At 26.0% G+C, this 15,469-nt stretch overlaps 1 protein-coding gene across 3 annotated transcripts in view; it reads right to left on the minus strand.

The window, feature by feature from the left end:
• Nucleotides 1–5,257: 5,257 nt before the first annotated feature.
• Nucleotides 5,258–15,469, minus strand: part of LOC132933684 (uncharacterized) — a 50,728-nt gene continuing 40,516 nt past the window's right edge. For 2 of the 3 annotated variants that reach the window (XM_060999965.1, XM_060999964.1), the window contains exons 32-43: nucleotides 14,915–15,308; nucleotides 14,600–14,846; nucleotides 12,587–13,017; nucleotides 11,456–12,055; nucleotides 10,786–10,918; nucleotides 10,508–10,711; nucleotides 10,254–10,443; nucleotides 9,822–10,125; nucleotides 9,546–9,754; nucleotides 9,221–9,480; nucleotides 6,074–6,506; nucleotides 5,258–5,942 (exon numbers count right to left, since the gene is read on the minus strand). In XM_060999965.1, the coding sequence (XP_060855948.1) occupies nucleotides 5,478–5,942; nucleotides 6,074–6,506; nucleotides 9,221–9,480; nucleotides 9,546–9,754; nucleotides 9,822–10,125; nucleotides 10,254–10,443; nucleotides 10,508–10,711; nucleotides 10,786–10,918; nucleotides 11,456–12,055; nucleotides 12,587–13,017; nucleotides 14,600–14,846; nucleotides 14,915–15,308 (3,870 nt within the window). In that variant the 3' untranslated portion in view covers nucleotides 5,258–5,477. The remainder of the gene's footprint in view (nucleotides 5,943–6,073; nucleotides 6,507–9,220; nucleotides 9,481–9,545; nucleotides 9,755–9,821; nucleotides 10,126–10,253; nucleotides 10,444–10,507; nucleotides 10,712–10,785; nucleotides 10,919–11,455; nucleotides 12,056–12,586; nucleotides 13,018–14,599; nucleotides 14,847–14,914; nucleotides 15,309–15,469) is intronic. The other variant, XM_060999966.1, reaches the window with a different exon arrangement.

The following is a 15,469-nucleotide window of genomic DNA, read 5'->3' on the forward strand; positions in this document are numbered from 1 at the left end:
AATCTAGTTGGTACTTTGGGGGGTGTCAAAAGTAAAAATTTCTCAGTAGTTTTCAAAACGCCGTGAAAAACAAAAGAAAAATTAAGGAAAAACGGGAAATTTTAAGCAAAATCTGTTTTTGAGAAAATCAATTTTGATTTTTGTCGTAACTCTAAAACAAATGAACGTTACATGACATTTTCACTGGTTGTTTATATTTGCAATTTCTATACACAATAAAATTTAAAAAATATTTTTATTTGTTTTGAACTGTTTAGGAATATTTTCAGTTTTTCTATGGATGCCAATAAAACTTTATTTGTTGGTTAAAAAAGCTTGATAATTTAATACAAGGCTTCTACTATATTGTTACAATGATATTTGAAAAATATTAAAAATCCTTACCCAGAGTTTTTATTTAAAATCATTTAAAGTTCAAATCTTGACAAAATACGGAAAAATCACAAAAATTTGCAGATAATTTTGAGTTGAAAATTCATAAAATTTTTTCTTTTTAAATCTAAGATTTGAAAATGTAATACACGATTATCCATAAGTTTGTCTACCTTTATCAAAAAAAAAAAATGTCTACAAGAAAGTCAAATTAAATTTTTATGAGCGTTCGAAATTCATATTTTTACAACATTTGATATTCACTCGATTTCTCATGTAACGATTTTCTTATTTTGTTGTAATTAAAAAACATATGACTGTAGATACTTGAAAATTTCACTGAATGTTTATATTAGCATTTTCTAATCACGATAAAAATTTGAAAATAATTTGACTTTTTGAGCTGTTTACGGACATTGTCAGTTTTCAATAAACTTGTATTTGTTAGGTAAAAAAGAGTGAATATTTAATACAAGGCAGTTAAAAAATATTAAAAATACATAGGTAGTCACAATTTTTTTTATAAGCATTTAAAGTTCAAATGTTGACAAAATTTATAAAATTTATAATTTAATAATTATTTTGTAGTTAAAAATTTATAAAATGTTCAACTTTTATAGCTAAGGATTGAAAATTGAAAACAAGGCTCCACGTAAATAGGTTATTAATTACTTTATTCACAACAATATCATCAAATATATACTTAGTAATATCATAGGCTGACTAACCGTTTTCGCTCAGAATCGTTTTTCTTATACAATGATATTATATCATTGAATTCAAATTTAAGACCATCCGTTACAGTGACCCACTTGTAACCTACTGTACAGCAGAGTGACATCCACTTACCCACCTTTTTTTCTATGAATGTCAATAAAATTTTATTTGATGGGTAAAAAACAAGGCTCCTGATATATTGCTTAAATAGCATTTGAAAAATATTAAAAATCCATGGATATGCATAGGTAGTCACAATTTTATTTATAAGCATTTTAAGTTCAAATATTGATAAAAGGTGTAAAAATCACGAAATTGTGCAAATTATTTTGAGTTAGAAATTCCTAAAAATTATTCTTTTTAAATCTAACATTTTAAAATGTAATAAAAAAACTCATTGTAAGGTTATCTACAAAAATGTCTATAAGAAAGTCAAATTAAATTTTTATGAGCGTTGGAAATTCAAATATTTACAACATTGGATATTCACTTGATTTCTCATGTTATAAAGATTTTCTTATTTTGTTGTATTCAAAAACGAATAATCGTAGACACTTGAGATTTATATCAAGTTTATTTTATCAATTCCTATTCTTAAACTTGTTTTGAGCTGTTTACGTACAATTTCAAGTTTCAATCTTTTAGTTTTTTTTTTCTAAGTATCGATAAAATTTTATTTGTGGGGCTAAAAACAAGGCGCCTGATATATTACTCAAATAGCAGTTGAAAAATATTAAAATACATAGGCACAATTTTTATTTATAATCATTTAAAGTTCGATTTTTGACAACATTTATCAAATTTAAAATTTAAAAATGTATAAATTAATGCTCAACTTTTATAGCTAAGGATTGAAAACTTACAACAAGGTTCCACGTAAATAGGTTATTCCGTAACCAAAATATCTCAAAAATATAAATCATGGGTTCTTTTTTATAATTATTTTATGTTAAAGTTTGGAGGAAATTATTAAATAACCAAGAATAACAATTTTATTTTGTTGTAGTTTTATAATATTAATTCAACTTACTGCCTACCGTATTAATAATAACTTATTATTAATACGGTTAGGTTATTAATAAAAAAAGCATTTAAAATGTAAAAAAAGGCATTTAATTTATATAAAAAGGCAATTCATAAATATACTACAAAATAAAATAGTGAACATTTTTAAACACTTTCAAATACACACAAGTTTAAGTTTATGCTTTTTTTTATAAATAGATTAACTTTTTCTTTAACCAGGTTTGTCCTAAGAATTAGTTAAAAACAATTTTAAAAATTAACTTACTTGAGTTATACCAATTAATTTAATGTAAAATAAACTAGTTGGTATTAAAAAAAAAATTGACTACCATGTATTTTGACAAGCTGTCATCAGCAAAACGGTTACGGTTCGGGCTTAAAATATTTTTCACCTACAGCGACACGAATTTTCGACAAAACCTCTTCATAGCATTTATCGAAGTATCCTTTCCGCAATGTCAATTCGCATGGAATATTTTTGTTGCAATATTTTGATAAAAAAGATCTAAAAACGTCATTATTCAATTTATTCATAGGGATATTTGCCGCAACCAACGAGTTTCACAAATCGTAATTGAAATCTGCAGACTTAATGGTATTTTTATTAATGAAAGGCTTTACTATTTTCAATTTTTACAATTTAAATATTGCGAAGAATAAAACGCATTTGTAGCGATAATACGTAAGCTGTGTATAAAATTATAAAATCAACTGAAAATTAAACACAAAAAAGGCATTTATAAGTACAAAAGGCAAAAAAAGGCAAAAAAGACAAAAAAAAAATGCATCCATCGTCTAAGAAATTAAATAAAACACATTTTTGTATAAAAATTATTTTTCTATTATGATTAATAAAAGAAAGGCATTTTCCTTCAAATCCGAACCCTAATAATAAGTAATGACAATATAAAATATCCTCACTGACTAACCATCACCGCTCAGAATCGTTTTTCGTATAGAATGATATTATATCATTGAATTCAAATTTAATAATATCCATTATACAGTGACCCAGTTGACACCTACTGTACAGCAGAGCGACATCCACTTACCCACCTTTTTTTGTTTGTAGGCTGATTGTAGCCTGTAGGGGGAGGAACGGTTTGTTGAAATTTGAAACCATACAGACCTATAAACTAGTAGACAGCGCACTCTACTACCCCTGCCCACATTGCTAGGGAATCAAGTAACTGAAGAAGAAAGAAGAGAGAACGAAGAAAGAAAGAACATAAAGTAGTAAATCATGGAGGAAATACTTATTTTTTTTCCATTTTCTTTATCAACTATAAACATAAATTATTTATATAATATAAATAGGTAATATTATGGTTGTTACAAACCTACAAGTTTGGTAACCATAAATCAGTTATTATGTTACCAATAAAATATAACAATTGGCAGTTTTTATTGTAACACAATTTTTTATTTGGCAGTAGTCACACTGTAATTTACTTATTTGTTTCTTTTCTCGCTCTATATCGAACCCCTGACTTCTCTCTCTAAGCGCTGTCCATTAGTTTATAGGTTCATGGCCTATAGGTGATTATTAAATATATGAATTGATTCTATGCTAAATTTATTTACTGTCTAAGTTGAATAAATATATGAGTTTACAAAGCTCTTTGGTTGAGATATTTTAAAAACAAACAAAATACAATTTAACAAACTATTATTTTTTTTATGAAGAGTACTTCATATTTTGTGTTGTAAATATATAAACTTATTTCGGGAGCTCTTAAATGCCATTTAATAATAACTACCTTCCTAAATAAACCTAAAATATAATATTTAAAATTTTTGGTAAGATAAATTAGAACAGGATCCAAGGAAAATTATTAACAGATTTGCAGAATGTAAAATACGTAAATACTACATATTATAATTTTTACAAAATAACATGTGTGTTTGACTAAATTCCAAATTTATCAAATAATTAAAATAGACGTACAATCAATAAAAATAAATTATTTGCACAATAAAATGAATGTAAATATTTAGTAATTTGAATTGATTGAAATCAATATTTTAACATTTATAAAAATGTTAACAAATGGTTTTAAAATCGCCCCCTCCTCACTAAATTAAATAAATACCTCATTTGGCACCTTGTTAATTATAAATTTCTCTGCGTATTTCTGATTACATGATATTATAGGTAGAAGATAATGTGCATGAAAAATTATAAAACATTATTATTAAATATTTTGAGGCTAAAACAGTAAAGGCTCAAAGAAATTATGGTTAAAAGAAAAGTTTATTTAAACTTGCAATAATGAAAACAAGATTAACAAATATTTACTATAATTGTATTACAATTTTGCTGTAAATGCATATAGTGTATTAAAAACAACAAGGTAGATCCAAAAATTATTATAAACAACAGTTGATATATAAACCTTGTAATAAATTCTTAAATATAAATAAATTACTGCTTAAGTAATTGGCTAACAGTTAATATCTATATTTTATACAATCAAGAGTTGATATTTGATATACAATGAGATTGAATAAAAAAACATACTTTAATAAAAATAACAGGGTCAGTTCAACAGTTTTCCATACAATTATTATAAAAGATAAAACAACAACCGTGTCAGATACGTCATAATATTAATAAATTAAATAACTAAACTTAGTTATAAAAATGAGTACATTGAAATAAAAAAATGTTACTTACTACCAATAATTCAACAAAATAATAAAAATAATTAATGACATTGAGCAAAAGTAATAAATTGTACGATTTGGAATTCGCCATTATATACAAACATTCGCATTAATTGGTAACAATAAAATACAATATAACAAGCAACTTTAACTTTATAATAATATTCAATATGTGCATCACCAGTCATTAAAAAATAAAATTGTACTATAAGTTTGTAAATAATCACACTTGCATAAAATTAACAAAATTTAATATTCTTTACATCAGACTTGTGTAAATATTGGCCTATTCACTTATTATAATAATTTAGAAAAATACAGTTATTCTCAAATCATCTTGATTATTAAAATGTAATCATTAACAACCAAAAACATTCTTGCTGTATTTTTGATTACCAAGGAGAGAAAAGTTTTATTTTATTATATAAAAATATTATTATAATTGTTAATAAAAATTAAATAAAGTAATATTGAATAAGGATATTTTATAATATTTATTAGTTATAAGTTTTTATATATTGTAAACTAAGCTTGGTGTTCGACATTTTTGGAAAATTAAATGACTAGACATTATATAAATGGCACAAAATTATTCTAGGTATAGTTGTATATTACAAACAGATTTAATCTAGGGTATATTTAAGATTTTCATTAAGATTATGTAGCAAAACGATACATTATTAAAACTCTGCTACTTATTTGATTGTTTGCCAAATAAGATAACATATTGAATCTCCAACTGCTTCTACCAGTGCAGCCACCTCATCAGAACCACTCACATTTCTTCTAAAAACTACATTTACTAATGAATCAGACGTGGAAACCAGTTTCTCTGATGAATCAATTCCATTATCAATTATTACAAACGCATCAAATTCATCAAATTCTGTTAGATTTGGTAAGACTACTATGTATTGATGTTCTGATCTATTACTATTATAAATACGACACTGGGGTGGTAATGTAGACGTTGTCTCCAGTAATAATGTAGATTGCCCTGAGATCATCTTATGTAACAAAGTAAACCATTGTGGTTGTTTAAGAAGTAGTTTTAATATATAGCTATAATTCTGGTCATATTCAGATAATGATTTTACAAAAACAGATGTATTCACAAGTTCTTCTAGTTGGTTAAATGTAACGTCAGTGATCCCAAGCTTCTAAAAACATACAAATTTAGATTTTATTCACATATAATAATAATAAATTCATGCTAATGGCCATAGTAGTTGATGCTTCAAAAACTAATAAAAATTAAATAAATAAATTCAATTTTTTCCTTATTATTTACCTGTTGATCAATTGGTATGCCAAATAATTTCCATAGTAAATGTATGCGGCAACGATTAGCTGCTGTATCTACAGTATGTGCGACCAATTCTGCTGCTTTTTTTTCATAGAATTTTATTAGGTTTCTTTTTTTGATAGTTTGTTGATGATGTTCGTTTAAATCATCATATTCATTATTTTTTTTACATTTTTTCTTAAAATATGGTAAATGATTTGGTGGTAATTGAGACCATTTTTGAAAAGCGTTATTTTCATCCAAACTTCCACCACAAGTAGCTGATCCAGATGTCATAGAATTACCAACGCTATTACTAGGTACACTAGCAGACAGTAATGCGTTATTAGATTGGTCAAATCTACGATCAGGTGGACGAATAGGAGTACTATGTCTTTGTTGCACGTTGTAGACGGTTTTAAGTGAAATTGCTTTTTTTCTATAAAAAAAAAAAAAATTGTACATGAACATTTGTAAATAATATTATATCAGCGGAAAACACACTGCTGCGGTAGATGGTACGGTAATGGTAGCGATAAAATTGAGGTCATAGTTTTGTAAGAGACAAACCACATTGGTACAATATTATCGGATCGGTGAACGGTAGGCACGCCGATAATCTTTGTGTGGTAAAGTTTAAAACTAAACGAATGTAATTAAATGTAGATGCGCACATTGCTGCGATAAATCGCTGGTACAGTAAAAAATATTGTACCGTACTCCGATATTTTTTTAACGTTGCATGCACAATTTTTACTGTCTACCGGGCCGATAAATATTAATAGCAATAATGTTTATCTATTTTGTAATTATGACATACATAATATGAAGGTGTTTAGCTGTACAACTATATTATCATTATGGCATTAAGTGCTATATGTTATACATACTACCTTACATTATTAATATTCAAATTAAGTATTAAAATTACAGTAGGTATATCATAATATTTAAAATAAGATTTTATAACAAATATTAGTTGCCTATACTCCCATTCTGCAAATGTGGGCAAAAATTAACTTAAGTTAGTTAAGTTAAGTCAAGTCAACATTTAGAAAGCTATAAGTTAAGATTTAATAATCATTATACATCACTCTTAAGTTGAAAGTTAACACCTGGAAAAATATGAACTTAACTCAGTTATATAATTACTTTTTAATTTAGCTTTAAGTGAAAGCATTTTGATTAGCGTAATATCCACCTTTAGCAATGTATACAAAATACGTAATTTCATTGTAATTCATATTAGTGAATTCAAGAAATTATATACTAGGTAGGTGCCTACATTTGTCAGTTTCTATGAAACACTATAACACTATATGAGTACCTACAGTTCTTATACCTAGTATTCTTATTTACACTTATAGGAAATTTAATGAAGTGATTTTTGGAATAGCAAAATTTTAAAGTTCATGGAACAAGAACAGATCAAAATTTAAAATAGAATTCGTTGGTAGGTATACTTTGTATTTTCAAATTACATTCGGTAGTACTACCCTAGCAATTTGAGATAACACCCCTGGACATGTCACAATAATAGCACACCGGTTATAATTAATAAAATATATTTAGATTTTGAGTAAATCTAGTGAACTTTTTATAAAGAAAAAACCTAATACATATCCTGTAATATTAAATATAGAACAACTAACCATTTTAACTTCATAATATTCACTTATAATTGTACTTATATAGTACCCTTATAATATAATGTAGTACCTAAATGATTTTAAAAGCTATATATAATTAAGAAATCATGATAACATAATATATTCATTAAAATTTAAAAGTATTAACTAAATTAATAAATAATTTCATAATGTTGAACATAAAATGAATAGGTATCATTAGAAAAATCAATTATTTTGAATGGGAATCTTAGACATAGGTATTATAAAAAATCATAAAATTGTACTTGGATTATGAGTTATGACAATGCAAAATAATACACAATATTGATTTATATATATTATAATTTATAACAAACTTTTACAATTAATAATAAGAAAATTAGGACATTAGCAGTGTGTGCAAGTTGTAACGAAAAACGTTCCGGTAACTCATAGCGTTACCAGATCAGTGTGCAAGCTCCGACGGTAAAGATTACCGCACAAATAAAATATTGTTTACCGTATCATTACCGTACTGTCTACCGCAGCAGTGTGTGCGGACCTTAAGTATTATATAATAGAAATATACAAAATATTATTAATAAATTGATAAATTAATTAAGTATAAAATGTAGGTAATATGATGTATTTTTAAATTTTTAAATTTAAATTAGATAGTTTTTACTAATAGTGGCTTAAATAATAATAAAACAGATATTTCATGGGGTTGTCCAACTAATATCAGTTATTAAACAATAACTAAAATGGATTAATCACTATCATAAAGCTGGGTTCTGAAATAAATTATTTTAATGTCAGTGCCAAAAAAATGAAGGTGCTAAAGTGCCAGTTAATTAAATTTTTCACGATTCTATAAAATTTGAAAATTAAATATTATATTTTAGTTGCCACCTAAATTGTAATACTTTTCCACTAATCTACTACCCGATACTTATTTAGGGGGGATTGATAGGGTGTATTATATCACAAAAAATAACTTCATGGGAATAATTCTCCGGCCTTGTAGAATTTTTGGATTTTGATAACTAATTATTTATCTGAAAGAAGAAAACTTCCCACTGGCCGCATTGAACTTTTTTATTTAGTTTGAAATAAGGATAAAATATAATTTTAAAAAAAACGCTTAAAATTGCATTTAATTTTAAAGACATATTATAAAGTTTGAGATCAAAATTTTAAAAACTGAGATTGATGGGCCTGTAGAATATTACCCACTATAAGTTTAAAAAAAAATTATCAAATTTGGTTGATTCTACAGAACAGGCTTATTATTTCCGTAGAGCGTATTTTTGTGTACAAAATTAAATTGACACCAGACGCCTTAAATTATGCCATCAAAAAAATATTATATTATTCTAAAATGTTTGATGTAATATGTTTAAATTAATATTTTTTGGATTAAGGTGTTTTGGCACTATATGCTTCTAAATTTATACTTAAAAAATGAATAATATCATATTTAATATAAACATTTTATAATTCACTACTTATATTATACTGAAAAAATTAAAATTTAACATACTTTTTCAAATTATAATTTTCATTATTTGTCAACAACACGTAATATGATAAAGTTATTTCATTACTAGTGTCCAATAATAATTGTTTTACTGATGACAATGTCATTACAAGTGTTGCATCAAATAAACCACATACTTCATACTGATTATCAGTAAAATATTCATTTGATTCCACTCCCAATTTACGATTATTTGAATTATTTGCCAATTCTTGTCTTCGTTGTATATCACTACCAGCCATATGATGAACAAGAATATAATCCTATAGTAAATTATTATTATAAATGCGTTAATGTTATCTGAAAAAAATTTATTTGTCATTCTTACAGTCAAATCATTGCCAAAAATATGTTGAGAATCTAGAAATTCATGATCTTCAAAATCATCAAATAGAGATGCCCCATCGTCGCCATCTGCTGATGAACTATCACCAATTTTTAACACAGCCATTCCTTCACAATCTTCTGAACAGTTTTCTACCAAGTATTCATATAATTGGAGGCCGGTAACAGGTATTTCAGTACGCTTGATGACACCTAAAAATTATTAAAAATGAAATTTTACAATCGTATTGATATACATTTGAAATATTAATGGTAATACCTGCTAGTACTAAACAATTAGAATATAATGGTGGAAGGGTGTAATATTTCAAAAAATCATCTAGAAATCCAGCGATAGCATTTTTTTTATTATTATTTCCCGTTTTATTGGCACTATTTTGTATAGAGTTTTTATGATCCAATAGCATTAATATATCGCAGCCATAATTACATCTTTTCCCAGCCTTCTGTCTTTCTACTAATTTACTTAGTCTATCCGATAGTATCCGTACATGAAAGTCATATGTAAATGAATGTAAATGCATATTCTGAATAATATTTTCAGATTGTTCAAGGAGACAATACTAAAAAAATATAAATTATTTAATTAATATTATTAAATACAAACAAAACTTAAAAATAACTATGCATGTAAGATAGCATTTTTTTTCTAGAATGTATTGGAGATTAATAATTATTTAATATTCTTTACCGGATTATATTTTTCTTTGTGATTCTCAACAAGATTTGTAATTCTAGCTCTTTCAATATAACTAAGCTTGATGTAATAAAATGGCTGGCATACTCCAATTTCTATTAAAAGTAATCCACCAGAAACTCCAGGTATAGTTTTTTTATAATAACGAGTAATGAATTTAGTGCAATCCAGATCCATTATCATACTAAGATAAAAACGAGATTAATTATTTTGATTATTGTATTTTTTTAAAAAACAAATTCACTTACCCATCATTATATACACGGGATTTACCAATTTGAATTGGTTGGAAGCCACTAAAAAGAGGATCAGTTTCTATATATTGGGCGTAAGCAACTGTCAACCTAGCACATAATCGTTTGTGCCATTGCGGAGCATGTGAAAAAACTAAAGTTTTTAATTTAGATGCATCTACTAAATGATCACGAGTAGCAGCTGATTCTAATCGCCACCTAAAAAAACAAAGTTTATTATTAGGATCATTAAAAAATTATTTATAATAATATAGGTAAGTATTTATATTTACCAAGGTAAAAATAATAATGGTGTTAAACAGTAATGAATTAATCTACTTTGTTGATAAAAAGTCCGAAAAGCTTCTTTTGTAATAACAGCATCCACTTGAATCCACATGTCATATAACAACTTTTGAAATATTTCTGAAATCATACACACGAATCATATTTAAATCTTAACATTTTTAGTACCATTGAATCTTTATAAACAATGTTAAGAATTAAAATATATTTATAATTGTAGATTTAAGTGCTGAAATAATATATATTATGTATATCAAATTTCCTCAAAAAATTAATCATTGTGAAAGAATGTTTGTTTTAAAATAATATAATTTTCATATATTATAATATTATGTTGAAGTACTTTTATTCATATTTGAAAAAAAACTATTGGCATATTAAAAATTATGTCTATGCTAAAAACAATATTTATAAAACAACTTGAAGATATCAAATCAATATTATTGATAATTCAATTTCATATAAAATTACATAGCTAAATGCAAATAAAAAATTTAACGATTTGTTTTAAATTTATTTAATATTAATAACTCAATAATATATATTGTTTAGCACTTGTTAAATTTAGTTAAAATTTGTAAATATTTTTTTCAAAGAACTGCATTTATTCATATAATGAAAATAAAAATGCCAGACACATTAAGTATATAAATCTACCTGTGCGACGCCGTTGTTTACTATTTCTCACCAATCTCTCAATATATGAATCCTGAACATCTTTTGTGTAGTTTAAAGGTTTACTTTTTTTATCTTCTGTATCATTATCAAGTGGTTTGGTACTACCACGATTATTTATCCGAAAGTTTTTTTCTATAAATATTTTTTCATAAGATTCATATTCTCCTACAATAGAAACATAATTCTTGTAATCCAATAATAATTCTAGGTTATTATTTATTCTTGATGAGTGGCTTTTAATTTGAGTGCTTCCAAATTGGCCATATATTTTTGAATTTCGAAGTCCTATCATGTGATATATAGATGATGTGAAAGCATTGCTTCGCCATTCTAACCAGCGACTCAAATGATGGATAGCAATTGGTTGGTTTGTTTTTTTGTGGCAATTATATGATAATGCATGAACTGATTGACCAGATACAGCTAACAGAAATAATTTAGAAATTTTTTCACAAGTACTGATATTTTGTGGTGTTTGATATTTTTTAGTATCAGATACTGTGTTTGGTATAACATTTTCATCTGTATCGCTGATTAAAGTCATTGGTTGGTCATCAGTTATTAAAGTTTCAATATTAACTGGAAAATATAAATAAATATTTAAAACAAAATAAATGTACATAATTAGAATTTTTTTGGCAAACAAATTATTCCCTAGGTATACTAAAATTATTATTAAATTATATTAAAGGTGGGTCGAACTTTTCCAAGTTTGAAAATTGAACCAAACTTTAGGTGTTGTTCATATTTGAAAGTTGAACCAAGCTTTAAAAATACTGAACCAAACCCAAACACAAAGTTTGAAATTTTATAATTAATAGTTTGATCTCCAAAAAAATTCCAATAAATGGTTTAAACCAAACCGGTTCAACCGGTTGTTTATTGTTGAATACATATTAAATAATTAATAATTAAATGTTCAGGTCATGTACAGTTAAAAAGTTTGGTTCAAGTTTGACATCACAGTGAATTTTTCGGTTTGGTTCAAGACCATATTTTGGAATTTTACCCACTCTAAATAATATGATTTTACTATGATAATCTAATAATCACTTCAGTATTCCTTGAACAATAATAATTATTATTACAAGTTAATATAAATAGAGTTACCTTCCTCTGTATTTATGTTTTCATGATTTTGTGGTACAACAAAACCATTATCTGCATCTGAATCGCTATGTTCATTACCCATATTTAGATGTTGATATCGTTTACGTTTTTGTTTATTCTTTGTAGAAGTTACAGATACAACTATTAAGATACATGCAGCAGAAGGTGGACATATAACTGAATCAGTATCTGGTACTTGCCATTCATAAAACATTAAATTGTTCAATGAAGAATCATGTTTTTTTCGCAGTTGCAGAGGGTCAGTTGAGCCACTTATTATGTTGTTACTAACACAATCAAATGATGTATCCCCATAATTTGTGCGAGGAACGTAAAAGTAACGAACAGAAATGGGCAAATTATTAGATGATGTTAACCAGGACCAAGACAAATGTGTCTTAAATTCTCGAAGCACATGACTTATGTGGATGCTAAAAAAAAGAAAAAAGATTAATGTTTAAAAAATCTTATGGTACATAGAATGTACATTGCTAGAAATATATTTTATTTTATTTTGTTACAATATGTTGATCAGTTTTGGGCACTGTTATATATTTTAATGTATAGTACTTTCTGATTAGGGATATAAAATATACTTCTAAGGAATTTTTAAAGGATATGTGTAATTTAAATAATAATTTTGGAACTTTTTTATAAAACTAACAAAATAATTTTCACAATTAATTAATATTAATTTGAAAAAAATCCACTACATTAAATATAATATCATATATTTTTGTATTTTAACAAAACATTAAAAATCTATGGTTAAGTCTTTACGGCATTACATTTGAGGAGAAGAAGAAAGAAGATAAGCCAATAGTAATAATAACCAAATTAAATAACATAAGATATGTACCAAATTTAAAATAAATTATGTTTTGGAAAGTTGGTTTTTAACATGATAATAATTTTCAAAAGCATAAAATTCCTAAGAAATATATGTATTTTTAGTGTCATAAATATGAGCAAACAGGAGCATTCACTAACTATGAAAAATGATTGGCTCTAAAAACTTTATATTAGTTAAGTTACAATTTTTTTTGTTCCTTGTATATATCATACTCTTACATAATTATCAGACATCTATTAGCTATTGATTATCTTTGTTATGAAACCATATTTTTATTTGATACTCCAGCAGAAAATAATTTCCTGAATGTTTATTTAATTTAAGCTTAAGCTTATGATAACAAAAAATAAGTCACTGGTTAACAATTTAAAAATGTTTAACATAACATCATGATTTTAGAATTTGTTTAACTATAAAATCATTCATGAAATTTTCATTATTTGTTTTTATTAATTAAATAAGGACAAAACCAAAAAAAAGACAAATAGTTATTCATTTTTTTTTTTTTTAAAGAATAAGTAGATTCCCAATTTACTCAGAATCCAACATGATAATTGATTGGATAAATATTCAAAAATAAAGAGTAGCTTATATTAATAAAAAAACATAATATACAGTTTCAAAAGAGAATACCTATACTAGTTCTGTGTAGGTCAAATTATGGTTATGGACTCCTATTTACCCACCCACTTTGTCACTATTACAAATTTTGTGAACAACAAGAACATAAATTGATACATATTGATGCATATTAGTTATGTTCCAACACATATCAAGGTCTGATTTCAATATGGATTGGTACGTTTGGCTGGTAAATCAATCATGTTGCTAGAACTCTTAATTTAGAACTGATACAATATCTATATACTGATACTGATATCGATCGATACAATCAAATTTCTTTCTTGATAGCAACCTATCTGGGTTGCTAATACAAATATATTTCCATTTAAGTTAATAATTTATAATCTACGATTATCACAATCAGTGGAACAGTTATATTTTGATGCGTAACAGGTGGTACTAAACATGTTGTTTTCGAGTTGGATGGTTCTTTGGTGAGAGTTGCATGTCACCGAACAGAAACCGATTTCCACCTGGTATATTCTCTTTTAAAATAGTTTTATATAATACACTATATGAGTATAAAATATACTTACCGACATAATATTTTAGAATGGTAGGCCAACGGAACCGATTTACGTGCTCCAAACGCTAACCATTTCGCTAAAAATTGAATGCATAACGGGTTCACATATATTTCAGATGGTTGTTCAATTATAAGGGGTTGTTCCCACAGAAATCGTTCAATGTAAATATCCCATAAAGAGTAAGTTACAGTGGAAGTCAATTTTTGTTGAAGAACTTCCATGTTATCTCGACCACGCCACCACACAAACAATTTAACTAAAAATAGCAATTACAATAATTACTTCAAAGAAACATAGGTATAAATTAAAATTAATAAATCTTACTATAGCCGCTAAACTCAGTAGTTGACTTCAAATCGTCAATACATGCTGCTTGTGTACGTCTTTCAAATAACTCAGGATCAATAGGATAGTCATATAAGTAATCTATTGAATCGTGATCTTCATTTGAATAAATGTCAAATAAAACACATGCTAGACCTCTTTTACCACTTGTAATACGTTTACCACCAATTACACTAGTTCCGGCAATTGGTTGATTGTACATAAAAAATGAACGAATAATGGGTTTTTTTATTTCATTTATCATACTATATGCATAGTTAAATCTATGATGACGACTCGCATATTGTGGCGGGTATAGCAATAAAGTTGCAGCATTACGTTTTAGATTGTGTATAAATAATTTTGTAATTTTTGTTTCAATTGGCAATGATAACTAAACAAAAAACAATTTTAAATAAATAATATGACTTATAAGTAAAATTTTGTTTAATATAGACATGTTGGTACTATTTATATTAAATATTTAAAAAAAGAAAAGAACAGATTTCTCAGCATTATTTTATTATGTAACAAAGCGGTTTCTAACGTGTATGC

The sequence above is a fragment of the Metopolophium dirhodum genome, chromosome 1 (assembly GCF_019925205.1).
Source record: "Metopolophium dirhodum isolate CAU chromosome 1, ASM1992520v1, whole genome shotgun sequence".
In the NCBI taxonomy this organism is placed as follows: domain Eukaryota; kingdom Metazoa; phylum Arthropoda; class Insecta; order Hemiptera; family Aphididae; genus Metopolophium; species Metopolophium dirhodum.